The following is a 10,442-nucleotide window of genomic DNA, read 5'->3' as shown; positions in this document are numbered from 1 at the left end:
CAGATGATGTTGACGACCCTATCTAACGATTGCGCTAGTTCATTTAGTGTGCTCAAAATGCCTTTCAGGGCCGCTTTAGGATAACCGAAAACATCACCTTCCCAGAGGCGCGAAAGAGGTCGTCCTTCCCTCTGGGCAGGTACGCCGACGCAGCTTGCCGGGGGTGCGGAGCGGCGTTTCGTTTCGGCGGGGACCCAGTACCGCGAGTCGGACTTGGTCCCGCCCCCGCCCCCGCACCCCCCCCCCCCTGGGTTGCCTATGGCAGCCCAACCAGCCTCCGCAGCGCTCGCTCACCCAGCAGCGGATGTGGTGTGAACAACGTCTGTTGGGGATGCCGCTGCATCCACTGCTTCCTCTCCACCGGCCCAAAGCACACGCAAGAGCACGGAGATGGAGACGGAGGCAGTCGCCGCCACCCCCTCCCCCGCCTCACTGCCTGTGCCACCTGTGGTGCTCCCCACGCCTTCGGCACTCGCAGCGCAGGCGAAGAAACCCGAAAGGGTACCACGTCAAGGGGGCCCAGTCCGCTGGGCACCCCCTTGCCATCAGATGACGACATGGACGCCGAGCCCCCGCACGGGGCACCTTGAGTATTCATGGTGACGGTGAGCAGCGACACCGCGGACCCCGAGCTCCCAACATAAGCCGTGTCCAACCGTGGCGACGTGTTTAAAGGTGAAGGGTAGAAGCCGTAAACGGTGGCCGTCGGAGCCTTGGTCAAGCTCCGGCCGATGGGCTCCCTGTCTGTCTACCAGGCAGGGAGCTCCGAGACTTCTTTGACTACCAGGGTAAGGTCAAAGGAGAAAGTACCCCCGTCTCCCTGCTTTTAAATGCATAGCATTTTAGTAACTCACAATGTCACGCGGCGTTGGCGTGCCTTGTCGTAGTCCGCATGCGCGCCTTGTCGTAGTCCGCATGCGCGTCTTGTCGTAGTCCGCAGGCGCGCCTGGTCGTAGTCCGCAGCCAGGAAGAAATAACAGTTTCCGGCGCCCGGTTTCGAACCCATGACGCCGCGGGCGGAACGCAAGGTGTCCGGCGCACTACCGACCGAGCCACGAAACCGACACAGATTTCGATGCACCGAAAGCGCCTTATATCCTTCACTCATTTCTCGTTTGTTTCGAAAGCGCCACAAGTTGTCCCGCGCCTCCAAAAGATGGCGACACGGGTCCCGCGATCGAGAGATACGACTTGCCGGCGCACCCCCTCGGAAATGCTGTGCATTTGATCGTGCCCCTCGCGAGGGGGATGTCTTTTTTCTATGCCATATGGATAATTCAAACCCCCCCCCCCAAACGTGATCGGCCCCCGAAAAGGGGCCGCACCGAAGTTTCTTTTCCATCCCTACCAACCATCAACACTCCGAAACCTGACAACTATCCCCGGTTTTTGGTCCTTGAATCAGTAGATAAATCGAAACCCGTCTCCTCCCAGTCTGTATTCCTTGTCTCCAAGTTCCTTGAAGGAATCATTGGCAAATCTTTCGAGGCAAAAAAACTACGAACAGGCGAAGTACTAGTTGAAGTAAAAAATTCATAGCCCAGTGAGCACAGTGCTGTGTACCTCCCTTTGCGGCGAGGGAGTTCGTAGCTGGAATCCGGGCGGATCCGCGTCCATGAAACGTTCTCTGGCGACGTCATTTCCGTGGCGGATATCACGGCGGTCAGATCTTGGTCTACCAGGGCATAAAACACTTTCTTGTTAAAAAAAACTAAAGCTATCGCACACATTTATTTGGGGAACCGCGTGATCAGGTAACTAGAAGACAAAGGCCAATCAAAACAGCGTTAAAGGAACCTTTATGGGGGATTTGTTTTGACTAAGCAATCTCTGAACGCTGGAACACCCACGTAAACTGGACAACAGGCCCCATTCATAGCATCACAAAAAAAGACATCCCCCTCGCGAGGGGCACGATCAAATGCACAGCATTTCCGAGGGGGTGCGCCGGCAAGTCGTATCTCTTGATCGCGGGACCCGTGTCGCCATCTTTTGGAAGCGCGGGACAACTTGTGGCGCTTTCGAAACAAACGAGAAATGAGTGAAGGATATAAGGCGCGTTCGGTGCATCGAAATCTGTGTCGGTTTCGTGGCTCGGTCGGTTGTGCGCCGGGCACCTTGCGTTCCGCCCGCGGCGTCATGGGTTCGAAACCGGGTGCCGGAAACTGTTATTTCTTCCTGGCTGCGGACTACGACAAGGCGCGCCTGCGGACTACGACAGGGCGCGCATGCGGACTACGACAAGGCGCGCATGCGGACTACGACAGCGCACGCCAACGCCGCGTGACATTGTGAGTTACTAAAATGCTATGCATTTAAAACTCAGCAGCAGTCCGCAATCCTCTTGAAACAAACCCGCATGGCAGATCTGGAGATCAAGGTCACACCCCACCGCAGCCTCAACAGCTGTCAGGGTGTGATCTCTGAGGCAGATCTCATTTCTGAAACCGATGCCGACCTTTTGGAAGGCCTAAGGGATCAGGGCGTCACGGCTGTAAAGCGCATATTCATACGCCGCGATGACAAACAAATAGCCACTAAACACATTATCCTGACCTTCGATAGATCCATCCTTCCATAAGGTTTTCCTTCGCACTCCTCCCCCAAAGGTGGCTCCGCTGGTACCGCCGTCAGTCGATGAGGACCAGCAGCGAGATGTTCGCCAGTGCGGCCGACGATCTGTTAAGCCGCCGGAGGCGGCCGTCGAGGAGTCGATGGGTTCGGTGGTTGCTGGATTCCGGTAGCCATTAGACGCAGGCTTGAGTACGATATAACTTGGAGTTTATAGGCAGTACTATTTACAAGAGAAATTTACAATATTTACATAAAATGGGGTAACTCGTTTCAACTCTCGACATAGCCGAAGGTACAGGGTACCTACAAACGAGAATGGACCCAAGTGGTGGATCTTAGAAGAACGCTCGGCATAGCCGATGGCGCGAAGCGCCTGCAAGAAGTAAAATCCGACCCCCGGTAATGGGGTTCCTAGCATTTATAGGATTTGGGCAGCGCCCCTGCTGGTGCGAGAGTGCACATGATGTCAGGCGGATATCCGGGCTGACATCAGGGTGACATCAGCTCTCAAAGCCCCGATTGGTCCACTACAAACAAATAAAACACACACACACAAAAAAGAACTAACCAATCGTAAACATGTCACCCCCGCGGTCACATGACCCGATAATCTCTCTCACGCCACTCCTAGTCAGCTTTCCGCGAACGCTATTGCCACCGCTAAGCCAAGGCAAGGCCTCGGCTACCTAAACTCGCATACCGTGAGGAGCGGCCACCCCACTAGGTTGAACGGGCGGTATCTTGTTCAAAAGCCAACCCCGGACGGCTTAGAGCGGTCTAGACTAACGCCTTACAGTAACGTCTTAACGTCTCGCCGCCTCGCCTTCGTCTACGGGCGCTCACCGGCACAATGAGGGAGTCGGGACTAATCCCCTCCCGAAGCCAAGGACGGCCGCCGCCCGACCCGCGGGAAGAGCTGACCGCATACCAGCGCAACAAAGGTTATCGGGAAAGCACAAAAGGAAGGAACGCGAGGCATGCACTCGCGGCTTCCAACTTCGCGTCCCGCCGGTAAACAAACGAGAATTCCGCAGCGGGCTTACACCCCCCTGCCAAGATTCTGCAATAACTTGAACTCAGTATTAGCAGAACAAAAAAAATAATAAAAGTCAGCTGCATGTAGCTATTGTTTTTCACGCAGTTCAGGGCTTAGAACTGAAACTAAAAATGACACAATATAACGTGAGACACGCTACACCCTGAAACAACAATACCGCAATGCTAGACAAAAGGAACAGAAAAAAAAACACATAGAAACACCAGAGGTACACTGGTTGCCGCTGGCTAGACGATTGTTCATACGGCCACTTCTTCAGTGTTCCGTTTTCGTCTACGCGCACACACTCGCACACACACCGGCACCGGTGGCCTCCCCACGCTGTTCCCCGGCCAGTGCGTATGTCAGAGCCGTTACTGCACCTCATTCCAGCACTCGTTCGGAAGGCGGGACAGGGTATCCGCGTTGGCGTGTGCCTCGCCTTTCCGGTGTTTTACCACAATGTTATACCGCTGCAATGCCAAGGCCCAACGCGTGAGCTTGGCCCCTTGCGGTACTGTCTGGGTGAGGTAACTGAGTGGGTTGTGGTCGGACACGACTATGACTTGGGCGCCAAATACCCAAGTATCGAACTTCCTCAGACCCCAAATCACCGCGAATGCCTCGCGTTCAATGGTGGACCACCTCGATTGCGTGGGCGTGAAGCGGTGGCTGGCAAATGCTATCGGCAGCTCCTTGCCGTCGTCGGTCAGTTGAGCCAAACAGGCTCCCGCGGCAATGGCTGACGCGTCGGTAAGCAGCCAAAAGGGTTTGGTGATATCGGGTGTTGTCAAGGAGGTGGCATCACAGAGAGCACGTTTTATCATTTTGAAGGAATGATCGGCTTCAGTAGACCATGGGATGCGAGAGGGAGTGCCTTTAGCCGTCAACTGAGTCAGAGGCTTCGCGATTGCGGCAAAGTTAGGTACATAGTCCCTGTAATATCCGCACAGGCCCAGCGCGCTCCTGAGCTCTTTCTTAGTCTGGGGTACCTTAAGCCCTTTGATCGCCTCCAGCTTTGCCGGGTCGGGGCCATGCTTCCCGGAACCCACCACGTGACCCAGGTAGCGGATGGAAGACTGCGCGATCTGACACTTCTCTAAGTTCGCCCAGAGGCCCACCGAGGCGAGCGTCGCAAACACGGCGTCTAAGTGTCTCAGGTGCTCGGGCAGTGACTCGCTAAAAACGGCAGTGTCGTCGAGGTACGCGCAAGCATAACCCTCATGAGGTGCGAGCAGCTGGTTCATGATTCGCTGAAAGCTGGCGGCAGCATTTCGCAGACCAAAAGGCATCACCCGCCACGCGAACTGTCCCATGTGCGACACGAACGCGGTGGCCAGTTGAGAACTCTCCGCCAGTGGTACCTGCCAATACCCGCGTCGTAGGTCGATCAAGGTGATGAAATGTGCCTTGCCTACCTTCAAAACCAACTCCTGAGGGCAACCCATAGGAAAAGCATCGAGCTCGGTGATCGCGTTGAGGTTCCGATAATCGACGCACATTCTTATCGTGCCATCCTTCTTCGAAACGCACACCAACTGGTGGGCGGAAGGACTTTCGCACCTGTATATAAGGCCTAGCTCTAGCAGTTCGTTCACCTGCTTCGTCACCTCTCCCTTCAATGCCTCCGGCATGCGGTACGGACGGTTCCGCTTCGGTTCCGCGCCCTCGATGAGTTTAATCCTGTGCTCTCCCACCCTAGCGATTCTTAAATTTCCGGAAAACAGGGGGGCATAGTGCTGAAACAATTCGCTTATGCTGACCCTATCCTCCGGGCGTAGGTGCAAGGTTTTCTCCTCAGGGAGCGCTGGGGCAACCTCAGCCGCAGCGATTTTCCTGGGCACGTATTCGACTTCTCCGAAGTCCTGGTCGTCATGAAATATGACGCCAATGTTCTGCACTCGGCAGGTGTAGGGTCGCAGTCGGTTACCGTGGACCAGCATACGTGCTCCCTCCGGCTTCTCTACATAGTAGGAATGCTGCCTGTATTTCTCCCTGACTGTATACGGACCCAACCACTTAGGGTATAACTTTCCGGGTCGCTTATCATCGAACACTAGCACCTGGTCCCCGGGGTCGAAGGACTTCGGGGTAGTGCGTAGGTTGTAGTGGGTAGCGTATTCGCGCTGGCGCTTAGCGCTAGTCCCATCTGCAGCTTCGGCCGCTTGTTGAAGTTTTCGCCTCAATTTTAGCAAGTATTGCTCGGGACTCTCAGCTAGGGCGATCGGGAGCTCCTGTTCTCCTGTCCACGAGCGTTGGAGAATAGGTAGCGGGCCGACCGGGTCCCTACCATACAACAACCGAAATGGGGACACCCCGGTTGTGTCATGTGGCACCTCGCGGTAAGCCCAGAGCAAAAATGGGACGAACTTATCCCATTCGCCCGCGTGTTCGCCTACCACATGGAAAAGCATATTTTTGAACACCCGGTTGCAACGCTCTACCGCTCCGTTGCTCTCAGGGTGGTCGGGTGTAGAGAACCGCGGGGAACACTCGAGCCGCGCCAGAAACTCGGTGGTGAGCTGCGCGGTAAAGTTCGTCCCGCAGTCCGAGCTAACTACTTCCGGGACTCCCGTCCTAGCGAACACCGTCAGCAGCGCGTCGCAGGTAGCCTTCGCGGTCAACGATCTTAGGCAGACCACCTCCGGCCAACGAGTACACAAGTCCACGACGCATAACGCGTATCGGTATCCGCGTCTCGAAGGTGGGTCTATCGGCCCTACCACATCGATGTTCACTTTTTGGAATGGGTATTTTGGTCGGCTTAGCGGAGCTATCGGCATGCGGTCTGTTAGTCGCCGGTCTGACCTCACCTGACAACCGTGACAGCTGTTGCAACACTCCTGGATGTCCTTCTCCATGCCTGGCCAATAAAAGCTGTACTTTATTCTAGCGCTGGTTTTTCGACAACCCAGGTGACCACCCCAGGGCGATTCGTGAGCCAGTCTGAGTACTTGGCGGCGACGCGCCACTGGCAAAACCAACTGCTTGATCGGCTCCCCCAGCACCTTGTCTCGGTGGTAGAGCAAGCCGTCGATAACCAGCATGCCTCCCTTCCCGTCGGCTGCATCGCGCCACGCTTTTTCGAGGGTTGCGTCGCCCTTTTGCTCTGCTCTAAGCACTTGGGTGTCACTCGCGGCAGGCTCTCGCTCGTGAACGCTATTACCCGCGTCGTCGTCAACCTCACCGGTCACCGCTTCGTTCGCGTTTTCCTCACCCTGTTCCAGGGTTTCTTGGGGAGCGTCTGCTTCGTTCAGCTCAAGCGCGGCTACCAGCTCGTCGCGCTTCGTCGGTGGCGCGACCATCCCGGTTGCCTCCTGCTCCTGATCTCGGTTTTCCTGCAGAACGCCCCAATCCTCCGCGGATAGCAAACAGTCTGTACGCGATGTTAGCTTGTCGGTGAGTGCGCAAAGCACTGGAGTCCCTTCCCCGACGTTGGAGAAAATCGCCTGGCCCGCCCTTAGTGCAAGCGGGAGGACTACTAGCTTAGCCTCGACTTGTTCCCCAAACGCGGACGCAAGCTTCACGGTGCCGTGAGACTCCGTTAGCGCGTCGGGCACGATGCTCTCCCGCACGACAGTGATTTCTGCCCCGGTATCCACTATAGCGCTTATCTCTTGGTTCCCACAGTGCATGGTTACGCTCGTTAAGCGATCCCCCACACCTGTAGGTCCCTCGGTGGCGACCCGCGCGATTAGCCTTTCTGTGCGCGCTGACGCGTTTGTCGCGGCTGTCTGTCGCTCCCGGACACGTGGGCAGTTCGGGCGCAGGTGACCCTCCGCGCCGCATTCGAAGCATGCGTTAGGTTTCCCCTTGCTCTGTTGGTTAAACCTTGTCTTGGGCCCCTGCGGAAGTTTCCGTGCCCCCTTCGGGTTGTCACCGCTCGGCTTAGTCGCCGGTTTTTCCCCGTTGGTCACGTTAGCCTCAGCGCTAGCGTCTTTGTTTCCTGCGGCACCCTCAAAGGTCTGCAGCAGCTTCGCGGACTCTGATGCGTCAAACCAGCTGGCCCCCTCACGCAGCCTCACGTATTTCAAAGCCTCCTCGGTCAGCCCCGTCTTCAGCTGATCGGCCACGAGCAGGTCCAATAGCTTTTCGAAGGTTGACACACCTCTCGCTTCCACGTAGAAATTTAGGTAGCTGCGAAGGCGGGTAGTGAAGCTTTTCCACGTCTCCGACTTACGCTTGCGGGCCCCGAGGAACCGCTTTTGGTACTCTAAGGGCGAAAGCCTCAGCTCCTCAAGTACCACCTCCTTGACCGATTCGTAGTCGCGGTGCTGAGCGGGAGTTAGTCTCGTTGAAAGGTACTCGACCCTCTCGGCGATAATGGGAAACACTATCTGCCCCCAGAACTCCTTAGGGACTTCGTATACCAAGAGGGTGCTTTCAACCGATTCAAACCAAATCGGTACTTCCGCGTCCGTAGGGAATTTTGGGAATGCGCCTGCCAGCATTTTCGCATGGTACCGCAAACCATTGTTCCTACCGCGCGGAGACGCACTGCCAGCTGGGCTGGGCTCACGCGATCGAGAGGCACTATTCGCAAGAGCAAGTTCCAGTTTTAGCGTTTTTCGGCGCTCCCTTGCCATTTTCAAGTTGTACTCCATCTGGCGCTCTGAGAGCACCTCACTTTGTACGTCGCTACCGCCACTCACCCTCTCGTTATCCTCGTCGCCAGACATGTTAGCCCTTTAACCCGCTATCTCTGGCCCACACACAGCTCTGACACAACAGTGGCAGCGGGGAAAGAAATGAGGAGACTCACCCACTTTAGCTGCGTCAAGTGTGGCTAGCGGCCTGTGGTCGCTCGAGGTTTCCGCGGTTCGGCGTTCCCGCCAGGCTTCCTAGTGATGCTGTCGATCGGTGTCTCCGCCCAGGGTGGTTCTGGCTCTGTCGACGTTCGGCTGCTCCGCAGCCAGGGGCGATGATGCGAGATCTCGCCGCGGTGAAGTTCTGCCAAGTTGTTTCGCCCGAGGCGAATCGCCAGAGGCGATGCAGGTGTCGTACCGTTGCTTCCGGATACCAGCCTGTCCGACTGCGCCAGTAAGGTTTTCCTTCGCACTCCTCCCCCAAAGGTGGCTCCGCTGGTACCGCCGTCAGTCGATGAGGACCAGCAGCGAGATGTTCGCCAGTGCGGCCGACGATCTGTTAAGCCGCCGGAGGCGGCCGTCGAGGAGTCGATGGGTTCGGTGGTTGCTGGATTCCGGTAGCCATTAGACGCAGGCTTGAGTACGATATAACTTGGAGTTTATAGGCAGTACTATTTACAAGAGAAATTTACAATATTTACATAAAATGGGGTAACTCGTTTCAACTCTCGACATAGCCGAAGGTACAGGGTACCTACAAACGAGAATGGACCCAAGTGGTGGATCTTAGAAGAACGCTCGGCATAGCCGATGGCGCGAAGCGCCTGCAAGAAGTAAAATCCGACCCCCGGTAATGGGGTTCCTAGCATTTATGGGATTTGGGCAGCGCCCCTGCTGGTGCGAGAGTGCACATGATGTCAGGCGGATATCCGGGCTGACATCAGGGTGACATCAGCTCTCAAAGCCCCGATTGGTCCACTACAAACAAATAAAACACACACACAAAAAAAGAACTAACCAATCGTAAACATGTCACCCCCGCGGTCACATGACCCAATAATCTCTCTCACGCCACTCCTAGTCAGCTTTCCGCGAACGCTATTGTCACCGCTAAGCCAAGGCAAGGCCTCGGCTACCTAAAGTCGTATACCGTGAGGAGCGGCCACCCCACTAGGTTGAACGGGCGGTATCTTGTTCAAAAGCCAACCCCGGACGGCTTAGAGCGGTCTAGACTAACGCCTTACAGTAACGTCTTAACGTCTCGCCGCCTCGCCTTCGTCTACGGGCGCTCGCCGGCACAATGAGGGAGTCGGGACTAATCCCCTCCCGAAGCCAAGGACGGCCGCCGCCCGACCCGCGGGAAGAGCTGACCGCATACCAGCGCAACAAAGGTTATCGGGAAAGCACAAAAGGAAGGAACGCGAGGCATGCACTCGCGGCTTCCAACTTTGCGTCCCGCCGGTAAACAAACGAGAATTCCGCAGCGGGCTTACACTTCCAGAATCTATAAATGCCGGGTATATACATTGCAATGTCCGCCCGTACATCCCGAACCCACGGCGCTGTTTCAAGTGCCAACGGTTCGGGCATGGCACAAACTCTTGCCGTGGCCGACTTACCTGCGCTAAGTGCGGTCAGCATGACCATCCTTCAGAAAATTGTGAATCCGAAACCTTCAACTGTGCCAACTGCCAGGGATCCCATGCAGCGTACTCGCGAAAATGTGAAAAGTTTAAGCAGGAGAAACAGATAATTAATGTGAAGGTAACAGAGAACATCACCTTCGCAGAGGCGCGGAAGAGGTTCGCCTCTTTCCCCCTGGGGAGGTACGCCGACGCAGCTCGCCGGGGGGCGGAGCGGCGTCTTGTTTCGGCGGGGACCCAGTACCGCGAGTCGGACTTGGTCCCGCCTCCGCCCCCCCCTGGGTTGCCTCTGGCAGCCCAACCCGCCACCGCACCGCCTGCTAAGTCAGCAGCGGCTGTGGTGGCATCCACGTCCGGTGGGGATGCTACTGCACCCACCGTTTCCCCCTCTCCGTCTCCATCTCGTCCGGGCCCTCGCGTGTGCTTCGGGCCCGGACGAGATGGAGACGGAGGCAGTCGCAGCGACCCCATCCCCCTCCTCACTGCCTGTGCCATCTGGGGTGCTCCCCACGCCTTCGGCACTGGCAGTGCAGGCAAAGAACACCCGAAAGGGTACCATGTCAAGGGGGCCCAGTCCGCTGGGCACCCCCTTACCTTCAGATG

The 10,442-nt window shown here is 56.6% G+C and overlaps 1 protein-coding gene across 1 annotated transcript; it reads right to left on the bottom strand.

Moving 5' to 3' along the window:
• Positions 1 to 2,630: 2,630 nt before the first annotated feature.
• LOC144172605 (uncharacterized) lies at positions 2,631 to 8,289 on the bottom strand. The gene is made up of 4 exons (XM_077701256.1): positions 8,263 to 8,289; positions 6,565 to 7,962; positions 4,562 to 4,974; positions 2,631 to 2,679 (listed from the first exon to the last, which is right to left on the bottom strand). Exons 1-4 carry the CDS (start codon positions 8,287 to 8,289, stop codon positions 2,631 to 2,633), a joined length of 1,887 nt encoding a protein of 628 aa, XP_077557382.1.
• Positions 8,290 to 10,442: the final 2,153 nt, after the last annotated feature.

This window comes from Haemaphysalis longicornis, unplaced genomic scaffold (genome assembly GCF_048455015.1).
Source record: "Haemaphysalis longicornis isolate Haplotype H1 unplaced genomic scaffold, Haemaphysalis longicornis Haplotype H1 scaffold_245, whole genome shotgun sequence".
Lineage (NCBI taxonomy): Eukaryota > Metazoa > Arthropoda > Arachnida > Ixodida > Ixodidae > Haemaphysalis > Haemaphysalis longicornis.
The sequence above is the reverse complement of the archived record's forward strand: the minus strand, read 5'-3'. Positions and strand labels throughout refer to the sequence as shown.